Below are 14,583 nucleotides of genomic sequence, written 5' to 3'. Positions count from 1 at the left end.
GCTGAAATGCAAAACCTGAAATCATATCCTGAAGACACCTAAAACAAACTCAAAATGAGGAACATTCCATTGAGGGGAAAAGGGTGGGGAAGGGGTTTTTAGTCTTAAAAAATGGCAATGCCATAAATACCAATATCCACACACTATGGAAATGTTCCAGATTAAAGGAGACTAAAGAAACGCGACAACGAAAACACCAGACCCCAAACTGGATCCTACACTGAAAGGGGAAGAGCTATAAAGGACATTTGGGGCAGCTGACAAAATTGCAATACAAATAATAGAATAAATAAAAGTCACAATGTTAAATTGTGTGATTTTTATAAGTGTACTATAATCATCATATAAGAGAATACCCTTATTCTTAGGAAATACTCACGGAAGTATTTAGAGATAAATGACGGTAAGGTATGTAGCTTTCCGTCAAATGGTTAGGGGGGCGGGGAGTATATATATCTACATCTGTCTCTATAGATTGGGGAAAAAGAGAGCATACAAATGATAAAGGAAACAATAAAATGTTAACATTATGTTGTCTGAGTAAAGGATACTATTTTTGCAACTTCTCTGTAAGTTTAATAAAACTATTTCAAGATACAAAGTATTTTTAGAAAAAGATATTTATGAGACAATTAAGGAAATTTGAACACTGACTAGATATGAGATGATGATAAAGAATAGTTGTTAATTTGGGTGCTTATCATGATATTGGGGTGGTGGTGAAGGAAGAGAGTACCTCCATAGTATTTGCACATTGAATTCTACCATATTTGGGATTTACTTTAAACAAGCGGCAGGGGTAGGGTGGGCACAGATGAAACAGGGTCACGGGAGTTGATGACTGTTTGAAATTTTTCCATAGTACAAATAAAAGAACAAAGAAAAAATAGAAAGAAAGGATCATGTGTGCAAATTTTATTTCAAGGAGTCAGAACTATTTCATGCACATTTCTGGGCAGATCTTGAATTGTTTGCATTGTTTTAAATGGTCTCTTTTTTTAAATTTTGTATTTCTACCTTTTTTATACATTGTCTGCTTTCCTTTCAGAAAGCCATCATTGTTCTGCGATCAATGAAGTAATCGAAATGGAATTACCAGTGGAAGGTTAGAAAACCAAGACATTTGTTTGTTTGTTTGTTTTAGTTTACAATATTTTACAGAGAACACACTCTTTTAAAAAACACACATGTTTGCAAATAAAGAAAAGGACTTCCTGGCATGCTTTCTTAAAAAACAAAACTGGCTGAGTCCTAGTCCTGCGATGTAGTGTTAAGAACTCTCTTTGTTTCCTGAGCTGCGATTCTGCTTAAAGCATCTGGATGTAGAAGTGATGAGAAAACTTAGCACCACTGCCATTGTTACGGATACCAGGACCGGAAAGAACCCAAGCGGCCTCAGAGAGTTAGGAGAGTCACTTTATTACAGCGGGATCCTTCCCAAAAGACTGAGCCCCTAGCAAGTTTTTGAGCAGGTTTTTATGGGTTGGGGACTTCTTTGAGTTGGGCAAGGAGTAGGTCTCATCTGGTGATTGGCTCTGGCTGTGGCTTGGAGGAGGGTATGCGGAAGTGGGCTGGGGCTTAGGCTGGGGACTTCTCTCTCTGCTCGGGCCACCATTATAGCTCAGGTCCACGTGGCAGGGAACCATCTTAGGTCAGTTTCTCCATCGCCATTTGTTGCTTTATTTCATTGTGTCTTCTTGATAGGCATGCCAAAATTCTTTTGAACAGAGTTGAAAAGTACTTTAGGAAATTCTTGAATTAGAACTAAAATGTAGTAATACTTCCCTCCATTCGTGTATAAATCTTGAGCATTATATTTAAGGCCTGAACCCTTAAAGTGGTTTATAAATGTCCATCAACATTAACAAAGGAAACTTCCTCACCAAACCTAGAGGCATGCAACGTCTTTGTCAGTTTATAGGCAAGACGATCTTGCTTTTAGGAACTGTATATCTATCTTAGGATCAAAATGATTTTTATTTTTTCTCTAAGTCAAAAGTGTTCTCCAGGAAACAGATTTGCAGTAATTTTAACAGCTTCTCTTTTGACTTGGGGGTGTCTGGAGTTCTTCGTTGTGGAGGACGGTTCCAATGGCCCCTGAGCAGTTTGTCCAATTCTCTGACCTAAGAGAATCTGATAGATTTTGCCAGAGAATAGACTACGATAGGGTCCGGTCTTGGAATTGTTCATTCACTTATAAAGTTCATTATTTTGAACTTATTTGCTTTAAACCAAGAAGACAGATTGACTCTGTCATTATTTAACTTCAGTTTATTTTTCTAAATTATATCTATTTTATTGTGGTAAAAATAAAAATTAAAAAAAAAAACACAACATATAATTTACCATCCTAACCATTAAGTATGCAGTTCACTACTGGCTGAGTCCTAAGTGTTAAGAATATTCACACTGATGTGAAACAGATCCTCGGAGCAAACAGATCCTTGGAGCTTTTTCATCTTGCAGATCTATCCCCATTAAACAACTCCTTTTCTGTCCCTGGCAACCCCATTCTACTTTCTATCTCTGAATGTGAGTACTCTAGATGCCTTATATAAGTGATCATACAGTATTTGTTTTTCAGTGATGCCTTATTTCGCTGAGCATAATGCCCTCAGGGTTCATCCCTGTTGTGGCATGTGACAGATTTCTTCCTTTTCTTTCTTTGTTTCTTTTCTTTTTTTTCAACGCAGTCTCTGACCTTTGGGTGTGAGGGAGCACGGTTATTTCTAATTCAGTTGAAATCTGTTTCTTCCTTATATTGTTTTACTTCCCTTTGTAAATCTGTTAAGATATTGTTTTTTTAATGGATAGATAGTATTTTAGAAAGAAAACCTACGAAGGAAACAGTTGTAGAATTGGTATTGAGTGAGTGTCAGAAAAGATGTCATTGGATATTGTTCTTTGAATTACTTTAGTTCTGAAGTATATATCACACTTTATTTCTGAAGTATATATCACACAGTAGTGGAAAGCCCATTTACAACAGAGCTGAGTTCGTTTGATTTTCTTTTTTACTTTTCATTTTGAAATAATTATAGATTCCCAAAAAGCTGCAAGAATAGCACAGAGAGGTGCTGTGTATCTTCACCCATTTTTTTCCCAAAGGTTACGTCTTGTATCACTATAGTGCGCTATCAAAACAGCTAAATTAGTTTTGAGTTCTAGTCCTTTTTTTACTAACAATTAATGTAAGCTTTGCCAAATCTTTCTAAAATGAACCAGAGTTAATGAGATAATCTAGCTAGGCTTTTGTCTATATGTGGAACTTAATGTACATTTTAAGAAAGGAAAACTGTATTAAAATTGTAATACTCAATATATACTGATATCAAAAGATGAATACAAGTAACATTTGACTTCTGCAGTTACAAGAGGTGCTCAAAGTGGTTACCATCAGCATCCAGACACTTCTGAGTGCAGCAAACTACTGCTTGAGCAACGCTGACCAAAGTGTCCACTTGTGTACATTTTTTTTGGGACTCCCAGTATATGTCATAATTCTCATCCACCAGAAAACTCGATTATGCTTCCATATAATAACAGACTGAACCCTCCCGGGGCGGCTGGCAGGATAAGAGGGGAACTATTAACTAAAGCAAATGGCTTTTTTTCATCCTAGTAATTCCTGATGACAACAAGAAAATACTATGACCACATGATGTGGGTAACTCCATATTACTTGATAATATCTGAAAATTTCTTATCTCTCGTTATCACTTATAAAATTATCCTTTATTACCCTGTTATCCCTTTTAAAATTAAAATTACTTTATCCTTGTACCTATATGTTTGCTACATATGAAATGTATTTAAAATGCCAGGATAAGCTACTTTTTTGGTATAGGAGCAGTAAGATGTTGGAACATGAGAATACATAATAATGAATGTCATTTTAGAAATTTTTTTTTTCAAGATTCTACTCAGTTCGTCCCTTCAGAAACGTGTGAGGACCCTGAAGCTGAGGTGAAAATTGAAGGTTAGTTGCCAAAAGCCTCATCACATTCACTCTGCTAAGTATAGTTTTCATTTCTTTTTAAAGGATTATTGTGGGGAAAAGACTGAAGTCCACGTTTGTGTGTGTATGACCAGAACAGCCCGTGTTCCCATCAAGTACCCAGTACTCTAGGCATTTTAGACAACTAATTAGGCCATGCAAATTAGCACTGAGCCACCTGGGACCGAACTGTGCTGTCCCAGTGAGGAACAAATGAAGGGGACGGGGTGGGGGACAGTGCCACCTGGGACCAAACTGTGCTGTCCCAGTGAGGAACAAATGAAGGGGACGGGGTGGGGGACAGTGCCACCTGGGACCAAACTGTGCTGTCCCAGTGAGGAACAAATGAAGGGGACGGGGTGGGGGACAGTGCCACCTGGGACCAAACTGTGCTGTCCCAGTGAGGAACAAATGAAGGGGACGGGGTGGGGGACAGTGCCACCTGGGACCAAACTGTGCTGTCCCAGTGAGGAACAAATGAAGGGGACGGGGTGGGGGACAGTGCCACCTGGGACCAAACTGTGCTGTCCCAGTGAGGAACAAATGAAGGGGACGGGGTGGGGGAGGAAAAAGGGAAGGAAAGGACCTGTTCACTCAGAAACACATTCCCTCTCCTCCTGGAGTGGGAGAGACGAGTTCAGAAATAACAACTGATCAGGCCTGGAGTCAGTGAACTCAGTTTAAGGGCAAATATCTCAATGAAGTGAAGTTCAAAGTGTGACTTGAAAAAGATTTATTTTTTATGATCCATGATAAAAGATTATTTTCTTTACAATACAAACCAACATATAATCATTTGGGGTTTTGTGTTCAAATGCTTGTTTAAAAACTACATCCAATAGTTAGAAACATATTCTAAGGATATTCTTTGCAATCAAACGTTTTTAAAAATATTTTTGACTTTTCATAGAAATGAATGAGACCCTTTATCCTGGAATTTGTGGATTTTCAGCCCTAAATGTTAAAAGAATGTGCCTGTTTTCTTTCATTGTGATCCATTTAGTAATCTGCTAAATAATACTTTTATCTCTGCTCCTGGAATATGAGCAATCCGTAATGTCTTCCCTCCCTAATATGAGAAGTTCTTTTATTTTATGTGTTTAATAATGTTATGAGGTCTCAGAATTAATGTTACTAGGTATGTAATTCTATCCTAGCATTTAATAAAATCTCACTCATCTGAACAGACGTGATTTTGACTTAGTAAAATCTGTATTATAAAATAGCATTAAATAATTGCAATTTATCATTTTTTTCCATCAGAAACATGATTTAACAAGAAGACAGTAGTATTTGGATTATAGTTGTATTGGATTATATATATACAAATTATGCTTTTAAAATAAACATTTATCCCCTCGAAGTTGTATTTACTTTTTTTTTCTGAGTGAGTCCTTTTTACTTGGAGATAATATTACTTCACTTGAGACATCACAGCATCTGAGCTGGTTTTGCCGTGATTGGGGGAATTTTGAGACTGAATGGATGTTTCTACCCTGATTTGATTCTTATGTTGTACTTCATTTATTTGAATTCTAAAAATGGGTTCATCAAGTTGATTGCTTTAGGGGGAAAAAAACCTTTCTCATCATTATTGATAACAGTGAAAAAGGGGGTGCCCAACAGTTAGAGAATGGGTCGTGGTGATCCATTTGGGAAAATGCTCACAGTATGTTCAGTGAGAAACAAAACTGTCTAGCTCAAGACAAGTTATACAGGAAACAGAGAAGGACCAAAAGAAATCACAATTTATAGTATAATCTCAATTTTGTTTAGAAAAATTAGTACATATAAAAAAGAAGAAAATACCAAAAAAGAAACTATACCAACAGTATTGGTCTTATATGGGATCTTACTTATTTTCCTTCTACCTTCACTATTTCCCTAGTTCTCCACGGGAAGCATATATATACTCCACAGGAAATATAGATATATGTATATACACATATATATGTTTATATGTGCGTGTGTGTGTACATAGATATATAGATATAGATTTTTTTTTTTAAGGAAGGCACAGCTCACAGATCCCATGAGGGGATCAAACTGGCAACCTTGGTGTTATTAGCACCACGCTCTAACCAACTGAGCAAACCGGCCACCCCTAAGGAAGCATATCTTGCTTAAGCATTAGAGGGGACAATTCAGGTGTCGATTGCGTCTGTGCAAATATGGACAGCCTTTCTGCCATGCTTTAGCCCTGACAGCTTTACTGGAAATTATGTGTGATGCCATCAGGGTAACTGAGCCCAGAGGAGGTGCTTCCAGTCCTGGGAGGATGTCCCTGACCCACAGATGGATTTCCCACCAGTGAGGATGGATTTGTGCTGATTCGCCTGCACTTGAAGTCAGTGGGGCCTGAGCAGGTTTATGGATGAAATATGATATTCACATGGCCCAGTTTCAGTCATCAGAGGGCATCAGTGGCAGTGGGTTCCACTATTCTGAGCCATACATACAGTGAGATTTTTTTTTCCCCTTAAAATTCCATGAAAGGAAACCCTTAAATTGCTTTTTAAAACTTTTGAGGTGAAATTAACATAAAATTAACCATTTTAGAGTGAACAATTCAATGACATCCAGTGCACTCCCAGTGTTGTACACCCATCACCACCTCTAGTTTCAAAACATTTTCATCTCCCCAAAAGAAATCTCCCCATTCCGCACTCACACTCCACTTGCCCCTGGCAACCAGCAATTTGCTTTCTGTCTCTATGGATCCACCAGTTCTACATACTTTACGTAGATGGAATTATACAGCATATGACCTTTTGTGTCTGGTTTCTTTCACTTAAAATCATCAAGGTTCATCCATGTTACAGCATATGTCAAAACTTTCTTCCTTTTTAAGTCTGAATACTCCATTCTGTATATAAATCACAATTTATCCACTCTTCCATTGATGGTCACTTAGGTTGTTTCCTTAAAGTACATTTAAGACTATAAAGAGAAGAATTCCACATTAGAATCGAAGTCCAGCAGTGATGTGCACGCCAGAAATGTTCTCCATAGCAGCCTCTCTGCCGTGCTGCCGGCTTGTGGGTCATCCGATTGTACAGGAAATGGAGGCCAAATCACCCTTTTGTTCTGGATAGCAGTTTTTTAAAGAATTAGCTATGACTTATTTGGCAAATAATTTAGCCACCAACGAGCATGCATCTAGCAAAGGACTCAGCTTCTGGAAGTCCAACTGGGAGTGTTCTTATCCTTCATCTGACAAGGATTATTATGATGGCTCAGAGTATGAGCCACACGAGCAGGGTCAAACTAACTTATAAGGTAACTGAGCGGTCAACTCAAAAAGAGTCATTGTTCATGTAACATGCGTTTTAGAGGAGTTAAGACTTAGACCCATTAATGAAAACTCCCCTCCATCTATTTGAAATGTGCAGGGTAATTAAAATGGATTAATGCCAATTTATGCATTGACTATAATTGGATTTTGATCAATTTTTAAATTTTGCTTGGTGTGTTTTGTGACAGATTTTAGTATTTTGAGGAGTCAGTTTTAATGATAAAACATTTGCACTTCATCAGAGCATAAGGCCTCATCTTCTGGCACTCTCTCTCCCTGTGGATTCTGATGACCTGAATTTGGTTCTGAGTTTTCAGAGGCTCGATGATGTTACGTTCCCTGAAAGATTTTTCTTATTTCTCGGTGACGATGGCAGCTCACAGTAGTTTTAGTAGTCCCTCAATGTTAAACCTGACTGTTTAGAATCAGACCTTCAGAATTACTAGATTTATCAGAAAAATGAGTAACTTTGAGGATAACAGCAGCAAATTTTCCCACGTTTTCTCCCAAAATCCTGTGTTTGAAGCAGCAGGAACACTGCAGGAAAACCTGAGCGCTTTGGTTGCTGGTGTGCCTCCTTGAGTCATTCTGAGGTCATGCTGTTCAGATGCAGAATCGCCAGCGCCCAAATGATTCTTCCTTCACACAACACTGTGGACTGAGCTTTGAGATCCTGGGAAAGGACTAGACAGGACTAGACATTTACATCTATCACCTAGAACTTAAGTGAATGTTGTGTTTATCATTTGACAAAAAAACATGATAACGTCAACTCTGCTTTTACTATTTAACCCTGTCTGAGCCTTTCCATGACTTTGTTAAATCATTTTTCATAGGATGTCTGTCTGCTACTTAAATGTCCTGTTGGGCACATTTATGTCTTATTTCCTTTTTCCCCCCCTTTAAACTGAGAATAACACCAAAGGAAATATGCTTTTAAGCATGCTTCTTTTAAAAAATAAGTAGAGTGAAGTATTGGGGCTACAAACTAAATAAAAGCAATTGTGCCCTTTTCCCCTTTTGACATCACCAATAAATTGCATAGACTCAAATATTAATTAATGCCAAGCCATCTTGTTACCCTGCAGCTAAGTGTTCTCTGGATTTAAAAAAATTCATTCTGGGCTTCTGGTCAAAGTGGCACTTTGACATTTTTAAAGGAGAATTGGCCTAATTTTCTGTAAGTTCTGAAGTTCAATTTCTATTTTAAGGAAACACAAATTCATCCAATATTACAAGTTCTGCAGCAGGTGTTGAAGATCTTAACATCATTCAGGTGACAGTTCCAGGTATGGAACTTTATTTGGCTTTATCATAATTTGTATTTTTATTTTGTTATGTTTTAACCATTTTATAACGTGTTAGTCTCTTGGAGTTATTGTTTTCTGCTTACTTCACCCCGTCAACAAAAGAATGCCAATTCAGGAATATAAAATACGCTGCAGATTGCCACACACCACATATCTTGCTTATATCAAACATTGTTAATCAGATGTATTGCTTCTCCCAGCCATGCTCTGGAATTACCTGGAAAATACACCGCAGGGCAGGCGACTCCAAGCACTGGCCACCATTGCATTGGAATTGGCCACAGAGGTTAAATTTATTTGCTGCCCGTCAAATAATCTTTTCTGAATAAGTATATGTAAAATATATCTGGAGAAATACAACAGAATCTAACAACAGAGATACTCCAGGGAAGAAAACTGAGAGCTGAGATAGGGATGGAAGAGAGACGTTTCACTATGTACTATTATATATCTCTTGAATATTGAACCACCGAGTTGCTTTAGTTATTCAAAATTAAATAGAATAAAAATTTTAAGTATTGAAAAATATTTTCTTCTAATCTTGATACATCTTATTCCTTTTACATGTCATATTGCATTGGCTAGGATTTCTATTATAAGGTTGAAGAGTAGTGGTGAAAGTGGACATCCTTGTATTACATGATATTGAAAATGTTCCCGAAAGTAGTATGTTTACATAGAGTTATAATTAGGAGAATTCTGTACCGTCTGTAATGGCTTCCATTTACAAATTTCCAAAATGCTTAATTTTTGCTAAAACTAAACTGAATAAGCCAAGGGAAATGCTTTTGTTATATGCTAACAGGCATCTCCTCCATAGCTTTCTTGGGGGCAAATATATTAATAACCCTAGTTTGCTTATTTGTTTCATTATTTTTAGATAATGAGAAGGAAAGATTATCAAGCATTGAAAAGATAAAACAACTAAGAGAACAAGTCAATGACCTCTTTAGCCGAAAATTTGGTAAGTGTTTATATCGTTACATATCCAACAGTTACATATTTGAAATACTTCTTTTTAATTGAATGCTTTTATCTAAGAAACTGATCTTTCTGGGATCAAAATTAGTGTGTATTTTTACGGAGAAGCTTTTACATGGAAACACTAGTAATAATAATAACAGCTATCTTTGATTAACTGAGTTCTTACCATGGCTGAGCATTGTTTTTAGCGCTCAACACATGATTAATCATTTAATTCTAACAAAAACCTTTTTCAGTAGATATTATAATACTCCCTATTTAATGGATAGAGAAACTGAGTCTGTTGTATTACCCAGTGCCAATTTCAAAATCAAATTATTCATACGTCATAGTACTACCGGAAATTAAATATTGGCTGATCACCAGTTTTGTCACTTGATATGAGTGATTTTAAAATCCTGACATTAAAGATAAAGCATGGTTTGGGAAAAGTAAATGACAAACGCAACTAGTTTTTTGCTGTTTGTCTCATCATAGGTGAAGCCATTGGAGTGGATTTCCCCGTGAAAGTTCCCTACAGGAAAATCACGTTCAACCCTGGCTGTGTGGTCATCGATGGCATGCCCCCGGGGGTAGTATTCAAAGCCCCTGGTTACCTGGAAATCAGCTCCATGAGAAGGATCCTGGATGCCGCAGACTTTATCAAATTCACCGTCATTAGGTGAGTGACAGTTCCCCGGTTGGTCCTGAGCGTGAACCTGCGGATCGTCACTTGCCCTAGGTGGACAAGGGGCAGCGCAGGGGCTTTCTCCCCAGGAGATGGGCGGTGGTGGGTCCCTGCAGTCAACTGCTGTGCCAAGCTGCCTCTCACACTCATTTTATCCTATTTGCTTCTGTGAACTGTACATCCCTGCTCCTGTTTCTTTGTGATCATGGGCAGCCTGTCTCGTTTTCTCTCTCATGTTATCTCTGTGCTGTGCCTAGCAGAGTTGACACTCACACAAGTTTGTCAAATAGAACTAAATGGACAAAAGAGGAAAAATGAATGTTGTTGCATTCACCAATGTCTCTTTCTCTTCAGACCACTTCCAGGCCTTGAGCTTAGCAATGGTGAGTATTCGGGGTGGTGAGATCATTCCAGCCCCCCGCGGTGCAGTGTAAAGTGCCTTGGTGGGCACTCACCATGGGGTCCATGCTTCCTGAGCCTTAGAGCAAAGCATGCTGCTCTTTATATGTATTTTATTTTTCCTAATTGTTCCAAAGTCTTTTAATTCTGTTCCTTGAGTTTCATTAGCCAGACTTTCTTTCGCGTACATCAGTTTGGTGGCGCTTGCCCCACACCGGACTGTGTGACGTGTCACGTAGCACACTCTTATTCAAAGCCCTTTATGGTGGGGCTCCTATCCTAATAACTGAACTACTCCGTCTCAGTTGGCAGATAGTGCCTGCCTGGCCAGCTCAGCCTCACCTCCTAGAGCCCCCACCCCCAAAATCCCACAGTTTCAGAACCAAAATGGGTACCACCTGGTACAGCCGGGGCTCTTGGAACCCCCACCCCCACCCCCAGTGCTGAGGTTGACACCTGTTCTGATTGAACAATGCCCCAGCCAATCTGCTGGTTAAACATTTTGAATGTCTCCCCAGGAGTCCTTGCAAACAAGTCAGTATCCCATAGGGTGGGTAAGGCAGGTGTAGAGATGTTCTGGAGAGTTTGAAACCTCCTCATTTAAAGTCTGGAAACTAGGGGTGACCAGTTAGTTCAGTTGGTTAGAGTGTGTTGCTAATAACACCAAAGTTGCCAGTTCGATCCCTGCATGGGCCACTGGAGTTGCGCCCTCCTTAAAAAAATAATAATAAAATAAAAAAATAAGTTGTCACCCCAATAAACTTTAATTTAAAAAAAAATTCTCTATATAAATAAATAAATAAAGTTTGGAAACTATTCTATTCAAATGCTCAATTATTACTCCTAAACCCATCTGATTGTTAAATGAATTTTTACATTTTTAAAAACTTTATTGAGGCATAATTTACATGCCAGAAAATTCACTTGTGTAGACTGTACACAATTCAGTGGGTTCTATTATAGTAAATTTACGGAGTTGTGCAACTATCACCACAATCTAATATTAGAACATTTCCATCACCCCCAAAAAGATTCCTCCCACACATTTTCAGTCATTGCCTGTTCCCACCCCCAGCCCCAGGCATGGTTGCCTGCATTTTCTTAAAGTGAATTTTTACGTCTGTGTTCTCTCAAAATAAAGCTTACCTACATCATGGCTAGGTTCTTTAAATTGAAAACAAGTAAGTTCTGTGTAGTTCTGTGGCTATCTCCAGTGTCCTCTGTGACTCACAGCAGGTAAATCACACACCATTTGTGCTTGTTTCCTTCTCTGATTTCAAAGTTCTCTTGAGAATCAAATGAAAAAAATATATGTTAAAATGCAAATATACTTTCAAGTCATTCCTGTTTAAACCTCATGTGGCAAACAGAGCTATTTTCTGAACCTCACCAAAAATATCTTTTGTTTGGCTCAGATACCTTTTAAAAAGGGGAATTAGTAGCCAACATTAAAAAGCCAGGGACCTTTTCCCTGAAAATCAATTTCCAAGTTTTCTTGAGAAATCTGAAGATGCGGCCTCAGCGGCCCGTGTTCCCTGTTCCAGCATTATGCTGGAGCTGAGTGTCAGTCAGCTGTTCCTCTTTGCAGGGGTGGGTTACTTACTCTCCAGTTAACCACGCCCCCCACCTCTTTATCTGTCCTGTTTATCATCATGCTGTTTTTCTAATAGTAGAGTTATGAGAAAAGTGAAATATTTCTTGTCTCCATGTCTCTATCAAAAGTGGGAAAAAGAAAGATAGACCAAGAGGGCCGTGTATTTCAAGAAAAGTGGGAGAGAGCATATTTCTTCGTGGAAGTGCAGAATATTCCTACGTGTTTAATATGCAAACAGAGCATGTCTGTGTCAAAAGAATACAACCTAAGACGCCATTATCAAACCAACCACAGTAAGCACTATGACCAGTACACTGAGAAGATGCGTGACGAGAAGCTTCATGAGCTGAAAATAGGTCTCAGAAAGTATCTCTTAGGGTCATCAGAAATTGTGTGTCCTGAGCAAAAACAAGGGTTTGGAAATGTGAGTCCCAGTGAAACAGCTGCCATGCCGCCTGTGGAAGATGTGACTGGGAACTTATGGGAGAAGTTACGTGAAAAAATCAAATCATTTGTGGCGTACTCTCTTGCAATTGATGAGATCACAGATATAAATAATACCACCCAGCTGGCCATATTCATCCGTGGCGTGGATGAGAATTTTGATGTGTCGGAAGAACTTCTGGATACGGTGCCCATGACAGGTACAAAATCTGGAAATGAGATATTTTTGCGTGTTGAGAAAAGTCTTAAAAAATTTAACATTGACTGGGCAAAACTAGTAAGTGTCGCCTCAACTGGCACTCCTGCCATGATAGACGGGAACGACGGACTTGTTACAAAACTTAGGTCCAAGGTGGCAATGGTTTGCAAGGGCTCAGATCTGAAGTCGGTTTGCTGCATTATTCACCCAGAATCACTTTGCGCTCAAAAGTTAAAGATGGACCACGTCATGAATGTGGTCGTTAACTCCGTGAACTGGATATGCTCCCGCGGGCTGAACCACAGCGAGTTCACAACCTTGCTTTATGAACTGGACAGCCAGTATGGCAGCCTTCTGTACTACACAGAGATCAAGTGGCTCAGTCGTGGGCTGGTGCTAAAGAGGTTTTTTGAATCATTGGAAGAAATTGATTCCTTCATGTCATCCAGAGGAAAGCCCCTGCCTCAGCTGAGCTCTCAAGACTGGATCAAAGACTTGGCCTTCTTGGTCGATATGACAATGCATCTGAACACTTTGAACATATCTCTCCAAGGGCATTCGCAAATCGTTATGCAAATGTACGACTCGATTCGGGCGTTTCTGGCAAAACTGTGCCTTTGGGAAACTCATTTGGCGAGGAATAATCTGGCTCACTTTCCCACACTGAAATCCGTTTCCAGAAATGAAAGCGATGGTCTGAACTACATTCCCAAAATCGCGGAACTAAAGACTGAATTCCAGAAAAGGTTGTCCGATTTCAAACTCTATGAAAGTGAACTGACCCTGTTCAGCTCCCCTTTCTCCATGAAGATTGAGAGCGTTCCCGAAGCACTGCAGATGGAGGTTATTGATCTGCAGTGCAACACGGTACTGAAAGCCAAGTACGACAAGGTGGGAATACCGGAATTCTACAAATACCTCTGGAGTAGCTACCCGAAATACAAACACCACTGTGCGAAGATTCTCTCCATGTTCGGGAGTACCTACATTTGTGAACAGCTGTTTTCCATTATGAAACTGAGTAAAACGAAATACTGCTCCCAACTAAAGGACTCACAGTGGGACTCTGTACTTCAGATCACCACGTGATGAAGAACACGCTCCAGGCAACACCCCACAGGGGGTAAGACTAGAATCCTCTAGGCCCAAGGGATTGTGAGATGGGCAAGTGAATTAATAACTATTTCTGTTTTTCAGAGGTTTTTCCACTATGACTCGGAATTATAATTTGCGGTATCATAGCTGTTTGTATGACATTTTATGCTTCACTGTAGTCCAGTAAAAATCAAAGTTTTCTTGTATTTCGAGTAGTTGGCTTTTCTTATGCCTGGCCTGTGTCACTCATCCGCATACCTGCTTGAGCCCTGTAGGCACTGGGGCTGGCATCTTGAAGTTTAAATCGATCAACGAGAACAGAGGGAGATAAAGAAATGTGTGTATTCATTGAGGGGCACATATGCACACACATTTATCCCCCCACCCCCTTTTGCATGCTGTCCCTTGTGATCCAACATGATGTCAAGTTTAAGGAGAGTCGACTGGAGACGTTGGCAGACTGTGGTTGTCCTGTGTTACCAGCCTCTGCCGCCACACGATCCCAGAAAGATAGGACTTAAAATGGAAAACCCCCAAACAAATAACATTTGCCTTGGAAAGGCAAAGAAAATTAATTGAGATTTGGAGATTGTCTTTTT

At 39.2% G+C, this 14,583-nt stretch overlaps 1 protein-coding gene across 1 annotated transcript in view; it reads left to right on the top strand.

The window, feature by feature from the left end:
* The window catches only part of LOC117025163 (general transcription factor II-I repeat domain-containing protein 2), a 66,001-nt gene extending 51,665 nt beyond the window's left edge, over window positions 1-14,336 (top strand). The window contains exons 10-16 of the mRNA XM_033110951.1: window positions 1,049-1,105; window positions 3,917-3,979; window positions 8,504-8,581; window positions 9,483-9,566; window positions 10,064-10,247; window positions 10,608-10,636; window positions 12,375-14,336. Of these exons, the coding sequence (XP_032966842.1) occupies window positions 1,049-1,105; window positions 3,917-3,979; window positions 8,504-8,581; window positions 9,483-9,566; window positions 10,064-10,247; window positions 10,608-10,636; window positions 12,375-13,978 (2,099 nt within the window). The 3' untranslated portion in view covers window positions 13,979-14,336. The remainder of the gene's footprint in view (window positions 1-1,048; window positions 1,106-3,916; window positions 3,980-8,503; window positions 8,582-9,482; window positions 9,567-10,063; window positions 10,248-10,607; window positions 10,637-12,374) is intronic.
* Window positions 14,337-14,583: the final 247 nt, after the last annotated feature.

Source organism: Rhinolophus ferrumequinum, chromosome 7 (genome assembly GCF_004115265.2).
Source record: "Rhinolophus ferrumequinum isolate MPI-CBG mRhiFer1 chromosome 7, mRhiFer1_v1.p, whole genome shotgun sequence".
In the NCBI taxonomy this organism is placed as follows: Eukaryota; Metazoa; Chordata; class Mammalia; order Chiroptera; family Rhinolophidae; genus Rhinolophus; species Rhinolophus ferrumequinum.
This window is presented reverse-complemented; position numbering and strand designations above follow the sequence as displayed.